General features: G+C 39.1%; 1 protein-coding gene across 1 annotated transcript in view; it reads left to right on the forward strand.

Moving 5' to 3' along the window:
* Positions 1–9589: 9589 nt before the first annotated feature.
* LOC115427695 (uncharacterized) overlaps positions 9590–10364 on the forward strand; it is a 21017-nt gene continuing 20242 nt past the window's right edge. Inside the window, exon 1 of the mRNA XM_030146361.1 lies at positions 9590–9864. Coding sequence (XP_030002221.1) covers positions 9770–9864 — 95 coding nt within the window. The 5' untranslated portion in view covers positions 9590–9769. The remainder of the gene's footprint in view (positions 9865–10364) is intronic.

Below are 10364 nucleotides of genomic sequence, written 5' to 3' on the forward strand. Positions count from 1 at the left end.
TTTGAGCTTTCCTTTACTGGCAACTGCATTTATTCGTACTTAAAATAGTGTTTGAATGTTACTGCCAGTTTAAAGGAGTCAGGTCTTTTACAAACATAATACCACATTGACAGAGCATTTACACATCAGAGTGTATCTGTACAAGCAACATCAGCATAAACTGGCACCAACTCTTATATCAATAGACTAACTGAATATTTGGGCACTTCTGTGAAACTGGTCCCTAAAAACAGGACATGGGGGCTAAAAATTCAAACCAGATGTAGACTAATGTTATGAAGCAAGTATGGAAGCACTTAGTAAATAAATAAATATTTACTGAGATAAAAGAGAAACTATTTTTCAGATAAGGATAAAACACATTTTTATATTATTTTTATACAAAAATCTGCATGGAACACAGTAAAAAGGACACGAAAATTACACGCTACTATTTTTTCGAATATCTTTTTATTCTCTCAAAGGTACATTTTGGGAATCAAACTAATTATGCAAGGCAGAGTGTTTCACAAAAGTAGCCGCTGTTGCAAAATCACTCGTGATTTATGTGTGTTTAAATGGGCCGGTTCCGCATGTAATGTGAGTGGACACGATGGGTTACACACGAAACCTGGAATGAGACTGAGATTCATGAAAAACCTGCATGTCTGGATAAGAAAAACCATTAGGATCATCAAATTTAACACAGTGCCTTTATTTATAGCGGTGTATAAGACCATTTTGAGTGATGCTTTCCAGATCAAATGCACTGATACCTAGGTAGCTTTTCATGTCCCAATTTTGGTCCTATTTTTAGCCCCAATATTTTATTAAAAATGTATTAATTTTGGGATGGCTCAGAGCAAGAGTATAACTTTTTTGTATTCATCTGAGGTCATTGTTAGGAACATCCTGGGGGGAAACCTGTCAAAATTTCTGTTGTATTATTGGGTCTAAAAAGCTGGCAAAATTCCAGTACCAAAATGAACCCAGTTTCATGGAAGCACCTATATGTATATATGTGAAAACATGACCTCCTTTATGAAGGCAAAAAAGAGTGAGTGAAGAGGCATTGAACAGAGACAGAACTTGACACTAGGGCCTAAAGGAGGGGTGTCAAACATATAGTCCACGGGCCAAAACTGGCCGGCCAAATGGTCCAATCGGCCTGTGGTCCAAAGTCTTGCAAATACCAAGGATGTCAAACTCATTTTAGCTCAGAGGCCACATACAGCCCAGTATGATCTCAAGTATGCTGGACCAGTAAAAATTCACTATTGGAATAATTGAGTTTTTACACACTTTCCTCTCTTTATTACAGTTTACACACATCAGTATTCAACATGGGCCTGGTGCAATGATTACATACTCCCAGTTAGACTTTATCTATGAACAATATATCACATTGTCACAATCATTTCATGAGAAGAGGTCAAAATATTTCATTCCAGCTTCATGGGCAACAGTGTAGTAGCATTACCAATAAAAAATGAAAACTCCAAATTTTGTCTTTGGTTTAATCGTTATTTCACAAAAAATATGAATAGCCTGAAATGTGTTAAGAAAAATAAGTGCAAGTTTAATCATACACCTGTTACTAAATGTTTTGTGTATTTGTAGATCCACTAGGATCTGTAAGTTGTAAAGTACATGTGTAAATGATAAGCTGAGGCAATTGTTCTTATTTTTCTGGTTGCACATGTTTTTTCAAGTTATTCATATTTTCATTGTGTAATTTCACTTTTTTCCACACTAAAACAAAGAGAAAAGAATTTGGAGTTAACATTTGCAGATTATAATGATATTATTTTACTGGTATGACCTGCTTCAGATCATATTGGGCTGCATGTGGCCCCTGAACTAAAAATGAGTTTCACACCCCTGGTCTAAAGTAATGTTTTTGTCAAGGTTTCATGCAACAAAATGACTGTGTTGCAAAGACGTTGAACTTGAATCATATATAAACCATCAGCTGATGCAGGGTGAATATGAAATCAGATATGAGGTACAGTATTTTCTATTTTTCCTAAACTTTGGTCATGGTGTGTTTATTGATTAGATTTCTGAGGGTGTTCGAGTGGGTGGAAATAAATTGATCTTTGCTATAATTGTTGTCTCTTGTTGTGTTACTTAAAAACAGATTGGCATACAAATGTTGTTGGTGTAAATGATGCGTAGTGTGGTTCTTCCTCTCACTGTCTGTGTGTGAAAGATTGCAACAAGATTTGTTTCAGCCTGAGAACAATTAATGTGAGGACTGTTTGATTTTACAATTTGACTTTGAATATTAGCAGTAAGGTTGTGTGTGTGTTTATGTTTCACTGTAAGAAAAGGCAGGATGTGTGTTTGAGCGCAAGGGGTGGAGTGTGTGTTTAAAAGGGTGTGTGTGTGTCTGTGTGTTTATACTATACGTGTTTATGTATATGTGCGTGTGTGCATCTTTTCGTTTGTGTGTGTGGTTGTTAGGGAAGGAGTGGCAGCCAGGATGCCTGTGGAAGAGGGGGAGGTGTATGTGTGTTTGTGTGTGTGTGTGTGTGTGTGTGTGTGTGAGTGTTTTTGAGTGTGTGTGTGTGTGATAGAGAAAAAGAGTGTGCAGAGAGCAGCAGAGAAAATATGCGTGTGTTACAGGGAGAGAGAGAGAGAGGGAGTCTGAGAGAGAAAATGAGTGCGTGTCTGTGTGTGTTTGTGTGTCTCTGTGTGTACTTGTGTGCATGTGTACTTGTGCGCATGTGTCCGTGTGTGCTTGTGCATTCGTGTACATGTGGGTGTATGTGTGTCTGAGAGACAGAGAGATGAAAAAAGAGAAGGGGAGAGAGGGCAGGAAAGAGAGAGAGAGAGAGAGAGTGTGTGTGTGTGTGTGTGTGTGTGTGTGTGTGTGTGTGTGTGTGTGAGATAGAGAGACAGACAGACACAGAGAGAGACAGAGAGAAGGGAGGGGAGAAAGAGCAAGCAGGAGACAGAATGTGTGTGTGTGTGTGTGTGTGTGTGTGTGTGTGTGTGCGCGTGTGTGTGTGTTGTGTAGTCGTGTGAGTTCCACTCTGTGTGTGTTTGAGTGAGAGAGTGAATGAGTGAGCAAGGAAGAGTGAGAGAGAGGACATGTACGTGTGTGTGTGTGTGTGTGTGTGTGTGTGCGTATGTGTGTGAGAACGAGTGGGGGAGGGGTGGATGAGGGAAATGTGCGTGTGTGTGTGTGTGTGTGTGTGAGTGAAAGGAAAGAGAGGGATTGTGTGTGTCTGTGCGTGCGTATGTGTGTGTGTGTCAGTGCGCCTGCGTAGGAGGGAATGTGCATGTACTTGTGTGTGTTTGTGTGACAGTGCTGAGTGTATGTGAGTGTGTGTGTGTGTGTGTGTGTGGTGTGTATGTGTGTCTGACAGAGATAGAGGGGGAGGGGTGTGTGTGCGGGGAAAGCTAAGAGCAAGCTCTGCAAATGGTGTGTGTGTGTGTGTGTGTGTGTGTGTGTGTGAGTGTATTTGTGTGTGTGGTTTTGTGTGTGTGTGTGTGTGTGTGTGTGTGTGTGTTACAGCAGCACAATATGTGCCTGTGCTGAATGAAAGGGAAATGAATGCAGTGTGTGTCTGTGTGTGTTGAATGTGTACGTGCTGTGTTAGAGGGTGTGTGTCCTTTACTGGAGCTGTGTGTGTAGCTGGTTAGGATTGTATAATTGTGTGTGTGTATGTTTGTGTGTGTGTATGTTTGTGTGTTTGTGTGTGTGTGTGTGTTGATGTACATGTACACTGATTGCATGTGCTTGTGGATGTTTGTCTTGACTAAGGTTTGTGTAGATGTGTGTTAATGGTGACGCATGTGTGTGTATATCTAATTGTGTATGTGTGTATGTGCTTATTGGTGCGGGTGATGAAGTGTTCATGATAGTGTGCACACACAAACGGAGCAGAATTACAATTAAACCAAACTCATTCAGCAGCTCCCAGATCTCCATACATTTCTCTCACATTCTTATTCTTCATCTTTCTCAAGCATCATAGTCAAGCTCCTTGATGACTCTAGCATCCTCCTGTGTATTATCAACACCAGTGCTCTTCTATTCCTCAAGTGGGTCCAAATTCCACAGGATCGGCCTCTTCTTCTTTATCCATAAACTCCTTGGGCAGAATTTTATTTCGAAGAAGTTTGTAACACAAGTCTGGGTTTGAAGGCCACAGCAGAGGTCAGAAAATCAGTCCAGCCAAAGGCCTTTTTTTTCTGCAGTGTTACCTGATGCAGGTTATGAGTTGAAGTGGAGCCACAGCCACTCTTGTTGCTTTACCATTAATTTTGGTCAAATTTGAAATAGATAAATTTGTTGATGGATGACAGTAGCTTCAGTGCAAGGCACAGCATTGAAACAAGGGACGGTGTAGATCTGCAGTATAACTGACAGATCTGAGCAGATGAATTAAACATCCATTTCTTGTAACCTCTCAGTAGACAAGAACACCTGTAGTCATGGTAACTGTACACATGAAAGATGGCCACCTTTATGTTTTAGTAGCCTTCACTGATGAAACATAGGCACATTCTCTTTAACTGTATGACAAAATAAACAAAAATTAATAATAGTGAATCAAGTAAAACATTAAAATTGCAGCATTAAAAAAACAAAAAACAAAACACAAAAAAGAAAGTAACACTTAATTCAAGAAAAGATAAACAAGTGGTGCTAGGCACAACAAACCCCACCCCTTGCGCATATTTCACCCCCATTATAAGTAAATGGGAAGATTTAAAAACTTCATAAAAAATTTGAACTTTGACCTACTGTTCCCAAAATGTAATGAGATCTATTCTCGGTCACAGGCAATTTATAAAGTCAATTTGATATGAATTCAACCAGTAGTTTTGCTGCTACAGACATGTGAAAACTCTCCCATTATAAGTCAATGGGGATAAATAAAAAGATTTTAAAAATTCATAAAAAATTTGAACTTTGACATATTTTTTCCAAAATGTAATGACATCTATTCTGGGTCACTTGCAATCTACAAACCAAATTTAGTATGAATTCAACCAATGGTTTTGCTGCCAGAGTGTTAACAAACAAACAAACAAACAAACAAACAAACAAACAAACAAACAAACAAACAAACCAAAACAAAAACAATACCCCTTGCCTCCCCTTGGGGGGTGAGGTAATAACTGAATACCAGCAGACAGTATGTGGTTGCTTTGGAAGAATACATTCATAGTTGTATCAAATTCAGGACAAAACATAATTCATCAGGTGCAGTATATCTGTGTAAGTTCTCATTTGCCCAAGTCATCCTTCTTCTAGGTAGTTCTTCATGGTTCAACTGCACTAGTTTTGCTCTTTTGAAAAGATTTTCTCTCTCATCCAAGAGACTTCTTCAGTTCTAATTGCTGGTGGGGGGAAAGTGGACTTTGGAGTTTGTGGAGTTGTTTTCATATGCTACGACCCTAACACTTAAGGTCATTAGTCCACTTTCCCCCCACCAGCCATTAGAACTGAAGAAGTCTTTTGGATGAGAGACAAAACGTTTTCAAAACAGCATAACTAGTGCAGTTGAACCTAGAACTACCAAGAATCAGGTGCAGTATTTGAACTTGCATTACTTTAATGTATTTCCACATACATTTTATAGACTTCTCAGTATTGATGGGAGAGCTTGATATGAGAAGAAAAGCGTAACAGCTACAATCATTGCTCTTTACTGCATAACTTGTAACTTGTTGGTTTCGAAAAAATTGACATTTTTAACTTTCTATGGGGCATTTTGAGAGATTCCACAGAGGTCATCAGGCTGGGATGGGAACTGCAGACACTGTGGTTATCCGGTATGCACAATCTGTGTACACCCTTACTAACTAAATACAAACTGTATATAAACCCACTCTATCAATCCACCTGAAGTGTAGGAGTCATTCATTGAAAATAATAAAACTAGAGAAATAAATAACTACAAAGATTCTTGGAAGAGCACGACTTCTAAAAAGGCCCTGCAATCTTGTAAAGCAGTCAAATACCCTCTGCTCCAAATTTGGCTGATAGCCTATCCTTCCAACAAGTTTTTAAAAGAAATCACTGCTGTAGTTTTTGTGTAATCCTGTTGACAATCCAAAACATGTGGGGGATTATAGTGGTTCCTTAGAGATAGATAACTGGTGACTGTTGTATTACTGTTGTTGGCAGTGATCAAGTTATCAAGGAAAATGCAGAGGTTGCAGAAGTCATATTTTTTTCACTTTCTGCATTTCAATGCCTCAATCTGCTTCAATCTGGACCTTAACTGAACTGCAGCCATTTTCCCAAAGTTATATTTGCATATATTGTGATTGTGATTTGATCATTTGTGAGGCCCTCCTGAAAACATAAAGATTGTGTCTGAAATCACTTCCTTCACTCATAAACTCCTCCATATATAACAAAAAGTCAACAGAGATAAATGTAAAATGTAAACAGAGATAGCAGGTAACTGACAGCTGTGTACTGGGCAATGGCAGTTTTCATATATAAATGGTGGCACAGTGCATTGTGGGATTGTTATCAGAAAGTAGCGTACATACTGTAGTCACAACATTTTATGATGCGTGGTGGGATATTCTGGGTTAACAATATGCACTAAACATTTTGACAACATCGAAAAACGGCAAACTCGCTGCATAGTTGACTACAGTATATAGTGAGTGATGAGTACTTTTGGACACAACCTAGTCTACAAGCGCACAAGTGACAGACTAGACACACTGTGTGTGCCAGTGATGAGGCACAACATTAGTTTGAACTAAATTCTAATATAAAATGTTTTTAGAATATGATGATTTTTGTAGTATTATTGTGTATTAACTTACAGACATTTGTTAATAACAGCAAAATACAGCTTTGGCTGTTAGGGTTAGTGCTTTTATTTTTGCTGTCATAAACTAAAGTGTTGTTAGTTCTGATAAAGTTACACTCTGATAGTTCTAAAGGAAAGAACGATCACAATTAAAGTCTTACGGCTACATTGGACTTTGTGCAGGAAGTAAGAAATGAATTTTCTTAATTTTTGCTTGAATCCCCCCACCCCCACCCCACCCACACACACACACACACACACACACACACACACACACATACACATGCACACACACGTTTTGTTGGAAACAATTAATTTCAAAGATTAAAAATTATTTTGGATTTTTTGCTTTTCTCACAAATAATCAAATAATTTATGAATGAAAATGTGTTAAGTTTGTTAAGTTTAGACTAATTCTAATGATTGGATTGACTCCTCCACTGTGTACCCCGCCTTTGCCCATAGGTAGCCGGGATAGGCTCTGGCAGCCCCCCGCGGCCCTAGTTAGGATAAAGCAGGTTTAGATGATAGTGATTGGATTATTAAATATGTGGACTAAAAAGGTCTGCTGGTTGATGATATAAAACTGGATGATAGTGTGTTAGCAGCTTCAGAAAATGATAGTCCAATTGTCATCATTACAGGTCATTCTTAGTTTATCTCTTGCCATTATATTGTTGTCCTGTATTTGTGAAACTACAATATTACAATACAGGCATGATGAACCGTATTGATTAACAGGTTGAACTTCACTCTGTCCTACTGCCTCAGCTCACAGAACTTACAGACATTATCCAGTCATTTTTAAATAGATGAGGTGACTAGGCCCATGCAGATCCCCTCTGTGTGAGTGGAGCTGCCTCATGACAAAACCCATCTGATAGTTGACTGACGGATTGTCTTTATATTCCAGATCATCTTCACTCAGACGTCTTTCTGTGAGGTCATTGTTCCTGTCCAGTCTGTCAACCCAGGGTTAGGGTAGTTCTTACTGTGGTCTGTTACTTCACTCATATCACACACCTTACTGCCTAGTTAAAGATGAATTGCTTTTACAACACGTATTTTGCCTTGTCGAACATGAAACCTTATCTCTGATCAGATCTCAGTTAATGTCCTTTCGGAGGACCTTCTATAAGATGGCGGGGGCTTCAGACTTGCAACCCCCAAATCAATGGCCAAATTTGACATTTTCCCAGGGTCTGAATCTGCCGCTTAGCTTAGCTATTATGAGTGGAATATGCCCACTGCTCGCATCTCAGCACCTCCACAAGCTCGATACCTTCACAGCTGTCAACCATGTTGTTCTTAGACCAACACCTGGGGCCAGCAGTTGCTATGAGTGGATATTTACCCAGAAAAGTATTGTTAAAGTCTTCTCACTAGTACAGCAGGTCTACCAATGGCAGGCACACCCCTGTTATCAAATACAGCCCACGCCAGAAAATTTGGCTATCTATCCATCTATCCCACATATTCTACCCATTTCCTCATGAAACCTTATATCACCAGAAAAATCAGGATGCCTTTCATCTGCATGCTCCATTATTACCAAACCAACCTTCACCTGTCCTTTCAGAAGATTCTTGTGTTCATTACCAAACTTTCGTTCTCTTCTTTCCTTATGTTTTAGAATTTAAATAATAACCTAAACCCAACTTTTGAGGTCAAATCTGCAATTAAGGGCATCCCTCTGCCGAGATAATAATAAAAACTTCAGTTTCAATATCCAGTCATTTTTCTGAATCTGCTCCAAAATTCAATTTGATCAAATTCCCTGGTCCAAGTCCTGCTTTTCCACCATGTTTTATGAATATTGTCCTGATAGGTTTTGCATAATTCTGCTGACAGAAAAACTTACAAACAATAATGAAAAAAATGACCATTTTGGAGAATGTCAGTAACCAAACCAAACAAAGAACCCAATGTGGTAATGTTAGAAGACAAATCTAAAGAACTGCGAAAGTAAAAAGTTTAGCTTATTATCATTGTTGTAATGCTACTATACACGTATGTGGAGTTAACATTAACACAGGTCAACAACATTAACAACAGGTATTAATATTAAAATGTTCAAAATTGGATGTTAAGAAGTAACCAATCTTATTGTTGTCCACTTTTCTCTGTAATAAACTTGTCATTAACAAACCTCTAGAACAAATGCAGTTATTACAGCATAAATCCTGATTTTCCCACTAAATAAAAATAAAATTACAGTGCCAGTGTCATGAGCAAAACAGTAATTGAAAAAAAGGACAAAAACGGACTGTATCTCCACTTTCGTAATTCTTTGGTCGAAAATGAATAGCCCAAAAATTTTATTTATTTATTTATTTTTGTTTCATGGATTAAAAAAAACAAACCCCAAAACAAAACCACACAGCATTTCAGAATCATCACTGGAGGATAACTGTTTTGATTCATTGTATATTATCTATCACACCATCCTTTAATAGTATTTGTGAACCTGTTGGTGGCAAAATTCAGTGGATGTGTGAAAACTTCGTATTTAGGCTGATATGTGTTACTATTTACATGAAGCTTACAGTGTTTCTGAAATGCAACTGTTTATTCTATTCGGGGTTAAATGTAAATTATTCTCATCCTCTATCGTTTAATAACTTCTTCTCAGTTTATGAGCTATCACTCTCATGGAGACGGTCTACTTTTTTCCATCTCCTAGGTGAGCGCGTCCATTTCTCAACCGGGTTAGACCAGATTATCCTATTTACAATGTGTCCCGAACCTCAACATTAACCACACAGTCAAAGTGTTCAGACGAACCTATTTACATTCAAAGGGTTGGAGCACAGACACGGGACACTTTCACCCATGTTCCACACTATGTTGTTGTGTGTCGCACTTCGCGCACCCCTCCGCTGTGCCGCAGTGGGAGCGGCTGGAATAACCTTGGTTTGAGCCAGTTGAGCGGCTGGAGAGAAGAGCGAGAGGCTGAACGGCACGGCGGCGGAAGATCAGCGATCGCTGGCGTGAAGATGGCGGAGACCGTACGCTCACTCTTCGACTACCGGGAGACCCACTGCCTGGACAGCGACGGAGATGGCGTCAAGCCGGCATTACCACTACGGGGGTGAGGGAGTCATTTTAACATGAGATGTAGACTATTATAAAAACAGTTTCATGACAGTGCTTTCTCCCTCAATGACAGCGAGACTTGGTGGGTGTGCGCGCGCGTGCAGCCCCTATGTGAGGTTGTTTTTGATTAAAGTAAAGTTACAAACATACGTTACGTGTCATGTTTATCAGTGTGTAAAAGTCCAACTGAATGGAAGAGCGTGAAAAAAGTGGCTTGTTTGCTCATGTTGCATTGTTTTACTCGTTAATTCCACCTTACAAAGCAGCTCTAAAGAGGTGTGTACGCGCGTGCATGAGTTTGCGTCTCTGCACACGTGCGCGCATGTGTGTGTGTGTGTCTGTGTGTGTGACTGAATTTCATTGTTGAATATGGACTTTTAAGTGACTGAGTAGCTCTAATAAACAATAAGCATACACACAATTTCAGCGACACAAAACCATGCACCTTTCACCAAGAGTTTAATAATGATATTCTTGTGCCCTAGACTGTAAATA

The sequence above is a fragment of the Sphaeramia orbicularis genome, chromosome 1 (assembly GCF_902148855.1).
Source record: "Sphaeramia orbicularis chromosome 1, fSphaOr1.1, whole genome shotgun sequence".
Classification (NCBI taxonomy): domain Eukaryota; kingdom Metazoa; phylum Chordata; class Actinopteri; order Kurtiformes; family Apogonidae; genus Sphaeramia; species Sphaeramia orbicularis.